General features: G+C 37.3%; 1 protein-coding gene across 2 annotated transcripts in view; it reads left to right on the forward strand.

Annotated features, from left to right (window-relative positions):
- The window catches only part of OXSR1 (oxidative stress responsive kinase 1), a 91560-nt gene that overhangs the window by 23901 nt on the left and 51507 nt on the right, over positions 1-16152 (forward strand). For both annotated transcript variants that reach the window (XM_026001004.2, XM_026001005.2), the window contains exons 3-4: positions 459-567; positions 9115-9256. In XM_026001004.2, coding sequence (XP_025856789.1) covers positions 459-567; positions 9115-9256 — 251 coding nt within the window. The remainder of the gene's footprint in view (positions 1-458; positions 568-9114; positions 9257-16152) is intronic.

Consider the following 16152-nt stretch of genomic DNA (forward strand, 5'->3'; position numbering starts at 1 on the left):
TTTGCCCCTCCCTCTCTCATTATTTCTTTCTGAAACAGATAAAATTTAAAAAGGAAATAAAGACCCTTTAAGACTAGCAAGGAAAAACAAAAACAAAAACCACCCTCTGTTTATTAGTAATTATCCTCTGTGGCTGTAAAACCAGATTTCCCAAGAGAATTTTTTAAGAGCTCTGTGAAAGAAAAACATGTGTCCTAGTGGAGGCCTCTGTGGTGCAATGTAAGGCTGTGATGAATAGTGCATGTTTCTGGTTTCAAAGATTTTATGAGTGGAATGAGCAGTCAGAATAGACTGAGGGATACTGAGAGGTTTTTGGTTTGACTGCTCTCGAAAGGATCAGAGCCATGGAAATCTCACAAAGGTTGGAATATAGTCTTAGGACTTTCAAATCTGAATTCACTTTTAGTATTGTTTTAGTCTTGCATTTAATTAATTATTGTGTTTTCTCGTCTTCGTAGAAAGAAATTCAAGCCATGAGTCAGTGCCATCATCCTAATATTGTGTCTTACTACACGTCTTTTGTGGTAAAAGATGAGCTGTGGCTAGTCATGAAGTTGCTAAGTGGAGGTGAGTAGAGTACAATGAAATGCTAACTTCCATTGGCTGGAAAGTTACTAAAAATATTCTTTTTTTATTCTGGTTTGGTGTTCATGGACATTTGCATTTGGGGAGATACTGAAAATATAGTATCTGCTAAAGATGCTAATATATGATCTGAGACAGATTTCACATATTGTATTTGATTGTCATGACTTTTTTTTTTTTTTTTTTTTTTTTTATTGTCATGACTGTTAAGTTTCTCTTAATCTGTGATGATTCCCTCCAGCTTCCTCTGTTCCATGACAGAAACTTGTTAAAGGTTCTGGTCTGAAGGGTCTGAGAATAACTGTCCTGTACAATGACCTGCATTTTGAATTTATCTGCTTATTCTTCCTGGTGGCATTTAACTTGATTCGTATTTCTCTCTTTCTTGCAAATTGAAAATTGAACCTAAAGGTTTGATTAGATTTAAGTTAAAAATTTGAGGAAAGTGTTTTGTGGGTGATGCTGTGTGTTCATAGTGCATCACACCAGGAAGTGTTTGTTCTCTTGTTATATCTTTAATGATGACATTCTTTTTGATTGTGTATGGTTTTGACAGCCAGGCCTCACCATGGAAAGGTGGACTTTTTTTCCCTTTGCAGCTAGCAGAGAATCTGTGAGGTGGTGATACATTGGCACTATATCTAGTTTCCCACCTAAGTCTTTCATTTAATGATTTTAGCATACATTCAGAATCCTTGTTTGAATCAGTTATTCTGTCAAGGGTTGCAGAATGGTGACTTTTCTTACTGCATCCATTCTTTTACATTTATAAACTAGCATTCTTCTGGAACTTTATCTCTTTAACTGGGGTTCTTTGGTTAATCTGTATTGTAATTCCTACTAAAAATGCAAGATAAATAATTGATTCTTTTTTTTAAGTACTGATTTTCAGAGTAAAAAGTTGATTGAATATTCACCAATGGTGGTGGTGAATGAGGGTTTTGTTGTTGTTGTTGTTTTTTGTTTTTCCTTTTTCCTGTTGGATAAGGCTCTCATTTTTTAATAATGTCATTATATAGACACAAGGAATTTTTTAATATTTTATTTATTCATGAGACACAGAGAGAGAGAGAGAGAGAGAGAGAGAGGGAGGGAGGCAGAGACACAGGCAGAGGGAGAGGCAGGCTCCATGCAGAGAGCCCGATGTGGGACTCGATTCCGGGACTCCATGCAGGGAGCCTGATGTGAGACTCCATCCTGGGTCTCCAGGATCAGGCCCTGGACTGAAGGCAGCACTAAACCCCTCAGCCACTTGGGCTGCCTGACACAAGGAATTTTATATATTTGTGACTTTCAGTCAGTTTTACTCTATGTTTTGGATGCTCAGATTGTCCAAAATTTTGTCAATGGGTCTCCCTTTAAGCTTACTCTTGTGTCCTCTTGACATGAATCGATTAAGTCTGGTTACTTTATGTTTGGTTCAGGATTTCCTAGGGTCACATTTATTGTTTTCCCAGACCCAGAATCAGCCAATACTCTAACGAGTTATGTTCTTTGTTAGGCGAAAGGTATCTAGAGATCATAGAGGGGATGTTTAGGATAAGAACTTGGAAATACAGTGTATTAAAAATTATTATTTGGAATTAATACTTCCTTTTTTGTTTTAAAGATTTTATTTATTTGTTCATGATAGACAGAGAGAGAGAGAGAGAGGCAGAGCCACAGGCAGAGGGAGAAGCAGGCTGAGCCACCCAGGGATCCCCTGGAATTAATGTTTCCAATTCAAGTTTAACTTTATAGACTTTTAAAACTTAAGATTATACTTGAACCTCTTTCTCCTACACAGAAAATTTTGGTCCCCAATATTAACATAATTAATTATGGTGTGCTTTATGCTGCAATATCTATATAGCTATTTCTGATTGAGTCCTTAGAATGAAATGTAAGTATTGCTGATTGCCAACAGTAGACCATTGTCATGTATAGATTGAACATTTTGTTACGGTTGCCCGAAGGCCCAAGTCATGTAATAAATTAGACATTTTGCTAAAGCATCGGTTTGAATCTTGTGGCAAGATTGGGAGGACCAGTTAGTGATGGAACTGCCCAACCTTCCCATTACTATGCTGCCTGGTTTTTGTTTGCATATGTATTTTGTGTGGGAGCATGATTTTCCATTTTAGAATTGATAATATTATACTTCATTTAACACCTTACTTCCCCAGAGAGGCCATAAAGGAAAGAGCATAGGCTTTAGAATTAAATTCCATCTTTCCTACTTAGCAGGTTTATGTCATTGGGCAAAACTGTTTAAACTCTTTGAACTATTACTTTTCTGTCAAATGGGGATACCTTTCTGTATTTTAGGGTATTGGGGTATAGTAAATGAAGTGACATGTTAGGCATCTCTCATTGTGCTGACATGTAGATGCACAAGAAATTTAGCCATTAATAATAATCCCTTGTTATTTGATGCTTTTCAGTGTAGCCAGAATCACCTTTTTGTTTCAATCCCATTAGTGACACACTGGAGAAACTGGATGGCTTTGTTAAAGGCCCTGTTCATATGATGGTTGGAATCCTTGCTAACACCAACCACCTTTCAAGATGGTGGTCAAGCATGGTTCTTTCAGTATGGACAGATATGGGAATATTAGGTAATACTGTATCTTTCGTTATTGATCACCTGTAGCATAATTTTCTTTATTTGCAATTTACAAAAATGTATATAATACAGAGTTTTTAATGTTTTGCTAAAAAGTCCTCTGATGAATAGGAATACATTGTCTTGCTTATTAATTCCTTCATCCACACCTGTATACTGGCCTATCCTTTCTGCTACTCCTAAGCAGAATGAATATGTATTTTTTTAAAGAATCCCTGTTTCTCTCTCAGGCAGTATATATCCTGATCTTAGAAGAGGCAGGACATATAGCTGGGCAGGGTGTCTTTTAAATGTACCTCTCTGCCCCTCCTTGTCTTAGGTTTCCTGGGACAGTGCCCAATTTTTCTAGCCTGGTACTCAGCAGATTTCCTGGAGGATAGTTTTCAAACATGTTCCAGCCATTAACTCTTTTAAAATTACTTATATTTTTATGAGTCAACATAATCTTGTATCTGAACCTTTTAAAATATTAAAGAATTGACATCTTTTGTTTTAGGAAAACGAAGTCTTGCTGTTTTAGTTATGAAGTGAGAAAACATTTAAACTGAAGAGATATATTAAGCACTTTTTAGAAAACAAAAGCTAGAACTAAGCAGAACTTCAAAATGTTTTTGAAATACAGAGAAACATGCCAAGGTTTATAGCTCAATTAAAATTCCATTCGTTAAATACTTACAGATCACCAATACGTTGGTGAATCATACTGTTAGTTCCTTGCTCTTAGGGGCCTTATAGCTAATACAGAAAAGTTACAATTAAATAATTATAAATTTGTAGAGGACCAGGAAGAAGTATCAGGTGCCATGGGAACAGGTACCAGAATTTAACCTTATTGAGGGAGAATGGATGCAGTGGGCTTAACACAGGAGGTGATGTTCAGCTGAGACCTGAAGAATAGGTAATAATAATTAGCCAGGTGAAGTGGGAGGTGGAGGTGGTATCAAGGGGAAGATGTGAGAAGTGATCCAGATAGAGGGAACACTGCGCAGAGAAGGTTCTAGAGGCAGGATGGACTAGTGTGGTGTGAACTGATGGGGGCTTACAGTTGGAGCCAAGAGAGTGAGAAGAGGAGATCATTGATAAGCAGGGGCTCCCTTTGAGTAATTAAATAACGTAAATAACCAGAGTTAACAGAATTATGTTTAGGCTACTTTCACATCAACTTTTTTCACCAGAATATTTAAAACAGAAGCATATTTTTCATTTAACAACATTGTACTGATGTAGAATTTATTATTATTATTATTTTTTTTTAAGATTTATTTATTTATTCATAGACACAGAGAGAGGCAGAGACACAGGCAGAGGAAGAAGCAGGCTCCACGCTGGGAGCCCGACGTGGGACTCGATCCCAGGTCTCCAGGATCACACCCCAGGCTGCAGGCGGCGCCAAACCACTGCGCCACCAGGACTGCCCTACTATTATTATTTTTTAAAAGATTTTATTTACTTATTCATGAGAAACGCAGAGAGAGAGAGACACAGGCAGAGGGAGAAGCAGGCTCCATTCCAAGCAGTGAGCCTGACGTGGGACTCGATCCCAGGTCCCCAGGACCACACCCTGGGCTGAAGGCAGTGCTAAACCGCTGAGCCACCCGGGCTGCCCTGATGTAGAATTTAATAAGCTAATTAAATCGAAAACTAAATTGGAACTATCACTCTTAATGCCTATCAAGCAGGTGGACATCATAGTTAAAATAAGTTTAATTCAGTGTGTCAATATTATAGTCATTTCTTACTGCTTCCTTATAACTGTGATATTCCTGTGTGAATTAAACTCTGATGTCGAATATTGGAATTTATTAGCATAGGAAGTTAATCTTCAGAAATGAGAAGCAGTTCTGATCTAAATTGCTATTTCTGCAATTTATTAGCACCAAACTACAATATAAGAGTTTTAGAAATCAAAGTAATTAAGAAAGCTTCTAAAAGGAGAAGAGAGAGAATTACCTGTAGGACTCAGAGGTATGAATTGTGGCAATGCAGAAATCTAATTTAAATTCACTGTCTTAGTGCATTTTGTTGTTTAGGGACATTCTCAACTTTGTCATTTTCTAAGACATAAAAAATATGAGAACTTCTTTGATATAAGCAGGACCCAGGTAAAATATCTGATAATAATAGTGACCAGCTTTGGTTGCTCAAGCAACAGTGGAGGGGCATGTCTCTTTGAAATGGAATACTCAGCCCAAGCAAATTTTGTACCCTTTGATACCTTCCACAGCTTAGGAAGACACAAAACCCAGTGTCTAAGTACTGGTTAAAGCTTCTTGGCAGAAATTCTAGTAACCAAAATGAGCTAATTATGAACTCAAAGAGTATTTTTTCATTAAAATAAATTGAGGAGGGGCGCCTGGGTGGCTCAGCAGTTGAGCATATGCCATAGGCTCAGGGTATGATCCTGGGGTCCCAGGATCGAATCCCACATTGGGCTCCTTGTATGGAGCCTGCTTCTCTCTCTGCCTTTGTCTCTGCCTCTCTGTGTCTCATGAATAAATAAACTCTTCTAAAAAAAACAAAATAAAGTAAAATAAATTGAGGAAATGAACATGTCAGCTGAGTTATTTGAGCTGTAATCATGGGACATAACAAGTGTCTTTAACCAGCAGCTGTTTTGCCACTTTTTCAATATTATTTTAATATTTTGTAATAATTTTCTTGTGCAGTTATAGATTTGCATTGCTTTTTAAATGTTTTGTGCCATAGGCTAGGAAAGCAGATATCAGATAGACTTTTAGAATAGGTGTCTACATTTTAACTTTTTGCTTTGTTTCCAAATTTGTACCCATTTCCTCTTATTTTCTAGTCTTCTTTTACTCTGAGAAATGCTTAGGTATCAATGGACAGTGTTTATCAGGGAGTTGAGGGTGTTAAAATACATTGTGGGCTCACCTTAGATCTTTGGAATGACGGTCTGTAAGATCTGGAAATCTGCATTTTTAGCTATTTGCCAACTAATCCCTTCATGTGTTAAAATTTGAGAACTGATTTTCCCTGTAGGATATTTCTTTCAGATTGTGTGCCCAAGGACATAAGGTTGTGTGTGCTGTTATAACTTTCCTTCATTATTTCTACTCATTATTATGTGTTAATTGAATCATCTAGTGATAATCTACAGTCTTCTTCTTTTTTTTTTTACAGTCTTCTTTTATTTAGCATGTTTTACTTTCACATTTCTTAGTTGATATGAAGAGTTCTATGTAATTTTGATTACATTAGGAAGGACAATTGTAAGCAATTGATTAATTGAGGAAGGACAATTGTAAGCACCATCATCACTTTAGATGCTATAAAATGCTGGAGGAATCATAGGGGAAAAAATGTGTACCTTCCAGGACCAAGATTTTCAGTTAAAAATAAAAGTCTTTGTGACATAATTATCCTTCCACCTATAAAAATTATACTGTTGGAAGACTGAAATGGAAAAGAAACTGTATATTAAAAGGGACTTCTTAAATACCTTATTCAGAATGTCTGTCCTGGACATAGACTGGGGATGTGCACTGCTTTAATTTCTCTATTGATCACTGATGATGTGAAATCATTTACCAATCTTTTAAGATTTTTTTTTTAAAGATTTTATTTATTCATGACAGACACAGAGAGAGGCACAGACACAGTCTGAGGGAGAAGCAGGCTCCATGCAGGGAGCCTGATGGGGGACTCGATCCTGGGTCCCAAGATCAGGCCCTGGGCTGAAGGTGGCACTAAACCGCTGAGCCACCCGGGCTGCCCCAATCTTTTAAGATTTTAAAAAGGAATTCCTGCTTCAAACTCTTCAAAAATACAGCTCTAATAACTTTCTATGTGCTCTACGTCTCTATTGTTCCATTTTTTTTTTTTGATCCACCAGACTGGAAGTTCCCAGAAAGTCAGCAGTTATACCATGTGTATCTTGATATATTTTATAGTACCTAGATCTAGATCTTGCATATAATATGGCCAAATTGTTGAAGAGATAAATTGTATTTTTAATTTCTACTAGGAATGTCTCCCTTTGCATTATTTTAGATACTCTTTACATTATAAATATGTAATTCAGTTGGCATTTATTTATACAAATGTCTTCTTACTAAGCAGTTCCTATGTGGCCTGGATTTCTCAAAAGAATGAAACATATGGCCTGTTGGTTATAGTCACTTTGCTTTGGGGACTAATATGTGATTGATTAAACTAAGCAGAACAAAATGTCTCCTTTAGGGCTCTCCCTATGTGAGTCACAGTCTTGTGAATCCCAGCAATAGAGAGAGGGAAAGTGTGATAATGCATATTAAAATGCCACTTGGAATCTGGAGCCTCCCTGATTCATTATCTCCAGAGAGTAAATTGCCTGTCTCCTGCAGGACCTGGGGAGTGGCAGTGACCTGGCTTTCAGAGAGGGGGGAGGAATCTGGGTATCTTCTTCCTTGATATATGAACTTTGAACCAGTTTCTTGTTTTCAGCACTTTCCTTCAATCCCCTCTCACTTCCTCTTAGGTAGACCTTGCAGAATGTGCTCTATAGGGATATTGTTTCCTAGTTGGCAGCACTCCTTCACAGGCATTGGAGTTGCAGATTGCTCTACTCTGCTTAGTCAGTTAACTTTTTGTTTTCCTTCCTCCAAAAGATGATTGTCGTCTCTCTTCTTTATCTTCTTTGTTTTTCATTTTCATCCTGGATTTATGCCTTTTTTAAAAATCAAGTTTATCAAGTTAGTGGATTTCAAATGAGATCTGAAGTAAATGTGTATATTTTGAAGGATTCCATCTAGATCCTTCTTTCCATCTATTTGGAAGTACATTTTTTCTTGTAAGTACGAAATAAAAGCACCTACTAGGGCAAGTTTTCAACAAGTGTGTGTTTTAGCTTTAGTCTTGATCATTGAGATCTTATGCCAAGAAATGGAACTCCAATACTTTCTGTGCCCTTTATGTTATATTCTACTTCTTGGCACAATTTCAATGTTTTGGTTTGTGTTTTGATTTGTGATCTTTATGAGCCATTGTTCTGCCAGAAATCTTCTCAATCTCTAGCAAACTTGTTTTGATTATAATAATTAGTTATGGGAGTCAACGTTCTATGATTTTAATTATTGCATAGGTGTCTCTTCCCTCTCTTTGTCCCGATTTTTAGTCAGAGCATTATTTCTGATTGGGGAAGAATGGGAGTGATGATACGTCTGGGCTGTTATTGAAAGAGAACTGCCATTTTTATTCTTTTCATGTTTTTCTTCACCTATTTTATTATTATTAACCTGAAGAATAATTTTAACCCTTAAGGTAGTTTGCATGTACATGTGATCTTTTTCCTGCCAAGCATTTCTTCTGTAATTTGTCCTGTGTTGTAGTTGTATTTTTATGTTTATTTGTAGAATGTTGCATAATCTGATCCAGTGTTGGAAACCTAAATTACTTTGTGGTATCATATACTAAAGTGTTATTGATGGGTATAGTTTACCTAGGTATTCTTCAGATGTGGTTAAAAATCCTCCACTACTTTTTCCAAATTCTTACTTTAAAAGTCTAAAGGAGGGACACTTGGGTGGCTCAGTAGTTGAACGTCTGCCTTTGGCTCAGGGCATGATCCTGGAGTTCCGGGATCGAGTCCCACATCGGGCTCCCTTCGTGGAGCCTGCTTCTCCCTCTGCCTATCTCTGCCTCTCTCTCGGTGTCTCTCGTGAATAAATAAATAAAAATCTAAAAAAAAAAAAAAAAAAAAAAGTCTAAAGGAAATGCTGGTGTTACACTGCAATTGGATGTTAGGCTGCTTCCTGTTTTAGAAAATAAATTATTAACTTTAAACTTCTGCATTTCCTTGTATTTGCCATTTTTTCCTTTCCTACACAGTTAAGTTTATGAAAAGGCTTACATGTGGTTTGATTTCAAAATGGCTCTGAATTATATTGAGTCAAAAATTTATGGCAAATTTTGTCTTCTGTTTTCAGGTTCTGTTCTAGATATTATTAAGCACATTGTGGCAAAGGGGGAGCACAAAAGTGGAGTCCTAGATGAACCTACCATTGCCACAATACTCAAAGAAGTGCTGGAAGGGTTGGAATACCTGCATAAAAATGGACAGATTCACAGGTATGTAAAAGACAACACTGTTCTTTTTTGGAAACTGCAGGAGTAGTTGTGCTATATCATTTCCTTGAGCCCATTCTTCAAAATGGTTAGGGTTCAGTTACACAGCTAGCAAATATTTAAAAAGTAACAAATACTTGAGTCAAATTGGAAAATACAAAAAACAGGAAAAATTCATAATTTCCTGTCAGAAATATATAAAACAAAACTGTATGCATAATGTTGTCAGTTGCTTTTATTGTTTTTGTTTTATTTTGTTTTGTTTTGACCTTGGGTATTTTCTCAAATTATTACAAGCTCTTTGTAAAATAACTTTTTATTAAGGCACTTTTTTTTCTTTTTTAATGTAAAAAGCTATGTTATCATTTCATGGTCCAGGTATTCCTGGCTGTCTTTTTTCAGTCCCTGGATATAGATAACAAGAATTCAAATGGTGATGGATTCTATGTTACTCAATCTGTTTAATCCCTGGATTTGTTTTTCCTTCATATCAGACAGTCTTTTCAGTCATTCTGAAGGATATTCTCACCGAATATAAGAATTTGCTACTGACAGTGCTTTTCTCTCAGCAGTAGAAAGATGCTGTACCACTTAATTCTGGCCTCTAGGGTTTCAGATGAAAAGTCTGTCCTTGAATTGGTGTTTTAATTGTTACTTTTCTATGACTGCTTTCAAGATTTTTTCTGTCTTTGGTTTTCTCAAGTTTAATTATGATGTCTTGGTGTGAATTTCCTCAGGTATATTCTGTGTGGGTTTCCCAAACTTCTCAAATTTGTAGGATTTCGCCTTTCACCAAATCTGGGGAGTTTTCAGCCATTATGTTTTTGGGTACTTTTTCTCCCATTTTTTCCTCCTCTTTTTCTGGGACCTTGATCATGCAAATGTTACCTGTTTTACTATTGTTACTGTAAGCCCTGAGGCTCAACTCAATTTTTGTCTTTTTTTTTTCTCTGTTCAGATTGAGTAAATTTTCTTGATTTGTTTTCAAGTTCTGATTCTGTCCTCTGTATTCTGCTCCAGAATCCACTAAGTTTTTATTTCAGTTATTGTAATAGTTTAGATAATTTGGTTCTTTTTTATAGCTTTTATTTCTTTGCTGAGATTTTGTTTTTCATGTTTTGATAATCAAATATTACATGTTAAAGCATTTTTATAATGGCTGCTTTAAAATTCTTGTCAGATAATTCCAAGATCGGATTCATTTCGGTGTTGATGTCAGTTAGTGGTCTTCTCTTATTAAAGTTCTTCTTGGTTCTTGGTATGATGAGTGGTTTTTAAATTGTATCCTGAATATTTTGGATATTGTATTAGGTGACTCTTGATCCCATTTAAATATATATTTTAGTAGGTATTTACCCTGTTTGGTTTAGTATGTAAGTCTTGGTTGATTTTAGTGGGCTGTAGTTCCAGTGATGGTTTGACTTTTAGAGCCCTTACAGTGCTGTTCTGGTTTGTTTTGTTTACTTGGCACTCCTGGGGTTCTCTGCTCAATCCCTGCTGATAATCATTGAGAGCAAAAGTGCACCTCCCTAGGCTTGGTGCTGCTAGGAGATAGATGCTGTACCTGTGGGTCTGGGAGCACTTTTGTGGGCCAGGCTACTTGGTGCCAGTGGGGCTGTCATTCATTCTCTTATGGTATTTGGGGGGATGAAAGCATTTGCCTAAGCCACCTTTCTCTACTGAGTAGGGAGTTGGGAGACAACTGGGCCTGGGTTGCCTTTGCCACTGTGTGGAGGACCAGGAAGTACTGAGCCTGGGTTGCTGTGTGCAGCTGGGTAGAGGGCTAGGAGATGCTGGCTGGGCTCTTGGTGCTGCTGGTGTGATTAGTATGGGCCTAACCTGTTGCAGTGTATGTGGGTGGGAGGTGGAGTTTCCCATTTGGTTCTTCATTTAAGCCTCTGGTTCTTGGCATTGTGGGCCAGCCTGCAACCCCAGCTATAGGATCCTTTGCTAAATTTGTGCTAGGTTGCCCCTTTCCTGCTCCTTTTGCCACAGAGAGTAGGCTTGGAGGGTTTTCTGGCGGCTGTTTTTGTTTTTGTGTGTCATCTATTCCTGTTGATATGTCTAGGATATGTGAGATTAAAAGAAAACTCAGGTGGGATACCTGGGTGGCTCAGCGGTTGAGCATCTGCCTTGGGCTCAGGGAGTGATCCCAGAATCCTGGGATCGAGTCCCACATTGAGCTTCCTGCATGGAGCCTGCTTCTCCCTCTGCCTATGTCTCTGCCTCTCTCTCTGTGTGTCTCTCATAAATAAATAAAATCTTTAAAAAATAAATAAAAAATAAAACTCAGGGAAGTTGTATAGTGCTCTTTAAAAGTGGACTTAGAAAAAAAAAGTGGACTTAGATTAGTGTAAATGTTTATAGCAAACTCTAGGGTAGCCGCTAAAAAAAAATTGATATGCTGAGAAGAGAGGAAAATGTAATCATGTAAAATGCTCAGTTAAAAACAAGGCAGATAAAAGGTGGAAGACACAAGATTGGTAATCTTAAAAAATCACCTACCTTTAAGGAACTAGAAAAGAAAAATAAGAATAAACTAAGCCCTAAGTTAGCAGAAGGAAGTAAATAAAAAGATCAGAATAGAAATACATGAAATACAGATTTTTTGGATGTGACACAAATAGCAAAGGCAAGAAAAGAAAAATTAAACAAGTGAGACTGCACCAAACTAAAAAGTTTCTTCACAGCAAAGAAAACCATCAACAAAATGAAAAGGCAGCCTATGCAATAGGAGAAGATATTTGCAAACCACATTATCCGATGGGGGTTAATATCCAAAATATACAAGGAACTCCTATAACTCAGAGACAGAAAACTGCAAATAAGCTAACCAAAAAATAGGCAAAGACTTCAAATAGACATTTCTCCAAAAACCAATACACAAGAAGATGTTCTCAACATCACTAATCCTTGGGGAAATGTAGTCAGAACCACAGTAAAGTACCTCATATCTGTTAGGATATTTGTTTTCAAAAAGACAGGAGATAACAGATCCTGGATGAGGATGTGGAGAAAAGGGAACTTTCTTATATCAGTGATAGCAACATAAACTACTATAGCCATTATGGGAAACTGTGTGGAAGTTCCTCAAAAAAATTAAAAATAGAATTACCATATGATCCAGCAATTCCACTTCTGGGTATATACTCAAAGGAAGTGTGAAATCAGTGTCTCAGAGCGAAGCTGTGAAAATGACCTAAGTGTCCATCAATGGATGAATGGATAAAGATGTGGATTATTTTTCAGCCATAAAAGAAAGAAGGAAATCTTGTGGTTTTTTGACAATACAGATGAACCTGGAAGGCATCATCCTAAGAGAAGTAAGCCAGACAGAGAATGACAAATACTGCATGGTATTGCTTATTAGTAGAATCTTAAAAAAAATAAAAATAAAAAGTTGAATTCATAGAAACAGATAGTAGAAAAGTGGTTACCATGGACTGGGGGAGGGGGTGGTCAAGGGAATGAGCAATTGATGAAAGGGTGTAAACTCGGTTATGAATAAATTCTGCTAAGAGAGTAGAACTTAAATGTTCTCATAAAAAAAAAAAAGTAAGAGAGGCGATAGATGTGTTAATTTGATGGGGAGAATCCTTTCCCAGTGTATATATATATCAGACCATCACATTGTATACTTTAAATATTTTACAATTTTGTCAGTTATACCTTTTTTTTTTTTAAGATTTTATTTATTCATGAGAGACAGAGAGAGAGAGAGAGAGAGAGAGAGGCAGAGACGCAGATAGAGGGAGGAGCTGGCTCCATGCAGGGAGCCTGACGCGGGACTCGATCCCGGGTCTCCAGGATCATGCTGTGGACTGAAGGCGGGATCCTGAGCTAAACTGCTGAGCCACCAGAGCTGCTTTTTTTTTTTTTTTTAAACCACCTTCTTAACCCTAATCCTTCAGTAAATCGATAAGCAAAGGCCTGGAAAAGTATCTGATTATAGATCAGACAACTATCAAGTTCTAAAACTGAGGTTTTAAGGAATAATCATAATGTGGAGGGAATAAAAGCAAGGTATTTCCTACACACACACACACACACACACACACACACACACAAATTTTTAGTTAGGTTATTCTGAGAATAGCACCATTTTAAAGAAATTAAAATGTATACCAGTGAAATCAGCCCATTTATAGAAGTATCTTACCCTAGGAAAAAATGAATAATGTTTGTTGTCTAAATTTTCCAACCATCTTACATCTTCACAGAGAAACATGATCTCTCTCTATGGTTATGAAGGAGAACAATTGACTAACAAGTAATGAATAAACTAGAAATCTTGGAAACATTGAAGGCATATTCTTCAGACAATACGATTTTTCATCTCAAATTGTATCCAGTCATTTCGTCTCTAATTAAAATAATGTGTTAACAGATGACAGAAAAGGGTATGACCAAAGAGTAAACATTTGGGAATGTATTTCCTTTATTGTCAAGAGGAAAAGGAGCCGTGAAAAACAGGATTCCCATCCGCTGGGTTGTAGTACCCCTATGGATAAATACCTTGATACTAGCAATGTTAATTGGCTCCCAGGGTGTTTCTTCTTTTTGAATTATAAAAACATGACATTTTTACCAGGCATATGATCATCCAGAAGAAATGCAACGTTTTGTAGCCTCCCATGAGAGCCAGATACAACTGTATGAATTGGTTTCTAGCTACTATAAGGAGAAAAAAAAGTGTATAATACTTCAGAGTTGTTCCCTTAACAAGTTTTGTCAATCCCCAGTCCTGCTGACATTTGGACTGAACAATGCTCCTGTTCATTGTAGGATATATTTAGCTATTTAGCAACATTCCTGGCTTATATGCCAAGAGCACCCCCCTCAACCCAATGTGAGAACCAAAGATGTCTCCAGACATTGCCAGATGTCCTGAGAACCGCCACTTATAGAAAGTGGCATAACCTCTATTTTCCCCTTCCTCCCATGAAATGTGGATGTGGTGATAAGCCATCTTGGATAATAATGTAGCAAGAACTTAGGGATGGTAGAACAATGAAATAGAAGGAGCCTGCATCCCTGATTCTGTGGGTTCACTATACTGGACTGAGGTCACTTACGCCAAACTACTCTATGAGAGAAAAATACCAATCTCCTGCAGCCATGTAGATCAAGGATTGACAAACTATAGCCCACCAGTTAAATCCAGCCCGATGTCTGTTTTTTTGTAAAAGCCACAACAGAACAGCCATGCCCTTTCATTTACAGATTGTGTCTACTTTAGCATAAAAACAAAGTAACGGTGACAGAGAACATCTGGCCTACAAAGCCTAAAATATTTATTCTCTGGTCCTTTAAGAAAATGTTTGATCACCTCTGGTGTAGATAATAAGCATACACTGAAACCCATGTGCTGTATAGTATTCTAAGTGCAACGTGTATGTTACCCTATTTAATCTTTACAGTTATTTTATGAGGTAGGTACTCTCTCATCCCCATTTTACAGATGAGGAAACCAACGCAAAGAGTAGTAAGTAATTAGCCAAAGTCACCCACCTAGTGACATAGTTGGGTCCCGAATTTAGGCAGTATGCTTCTAAAATCTGCTAGGAAATAAAGATTGTGCTAATCCATGCAGCTTGGTATAATTGTTTTTTTTTTTAGTTGAATTTTTTTTTGTTACTAATTCAGTAGAATTTAGATCTGTTACTGGGGTTACTTCTTTAAGTATACTCTTTGTTGTCATCTTTTAATCCGGCCCCCATTTTAAAAATCAAAATTTTTACTTCAGAACACAGATAAAAGTACATGCTTTTTTTTTTTAATTTTTATTTATTTATGATAGTCACAGAGAGAGAGAGAGAGAGAGAGAGAGAGAGAGAGAGGCAGAGACACAGGCAGAGGGAGAAGGCAGGCTCCATGCACCGGGAACCTGATGTGGGATTCGATCCGGGGTCTCCAGGATTGCACCCTGGGCCAAAGGCCGGCGCCAAACCGCTGCGCTACCCAGGGATCCCAAAAGTACATGCTTTATCCTAAAACTTTACATATACAGATTTTGTATAGTTAAAGGAAATTAACCCAAAATACACATTAATGTCACTGTCTTTTTTTAGAAAGCAATGAATAGATTCACATCAGGTTTAGGCAGAAATTCAGTCTGCTGAGTTTCATATGGCCATAACATCTACTTTGAAAAAACAAACAAACAAACACAAAATATATATATATATCAGCTCTCATTTAGTTAAATGAGTAAAAGAGCCAGAAAAAATACTGGAAGAAATAATGGCTTCCAAAACTTCCAAATCCTGAACGGTGATGAAGACAAATACAGAGAGATCTGAGTAGACACACTATAGTTACACTGTTGAAGCCTAAACACAGAGGATCTTGAAAGATGCAAGATTTGGAAGACAACTCCTGTAGGGGGTGTGGGAAAGACTGAATGTTTATGTCTCCTCAGAATTCATATGTTGAAACCTAATCCCCATTGTGATGGTGTTAGGTGGGGGCCTTTGGAAGGGGATTAAGTCATAAGGGTGGCACATAAATGTGCCTCATAAATGTGACTGTCCTTATAAAAGAGAACCCAGAAAACTCCCTTGCTCCATCTGCCATGTGAAGACATAGTGAAAAGATGGTCACATATTTTTAGAAGGTAGAGGAGGGTCAGTAATGTATCCTCCACACTGAGAAGGTGTTCTGAGACCTAAAAACTACACAGCTGCTCTACATTGTGTACAGTTTTATTCAGGGTAACTTACTGATTAGGGGGATTCCATGGACTGACAATCCAGGCAGCTATGCAGCTATTCTCTGCCCCCATTCTTCATCCAGTCCAAATCTTAACTCACAGTTTTTATAGTGTGAAGAGCATAGGAGTGATATCAAAGGGTGGTTATCTAAAATGGTACCTTCTGTGTGTGGCACTTTAGGGAAGA

Source organism: Vulpes vulpes, chromosome 11 (genome assembly GCF_048418805.1).
Source record: "Vulpes vulpes isolate BD-2025 chromosome 11, VulVul3, whole genome shotgun sequence".
Lineage (NCBI taxonomy): Eukaryota > Metazoa > Chordata > Mammalia > Carnivora > Canidae > Vulpes > Vulpes vulpes.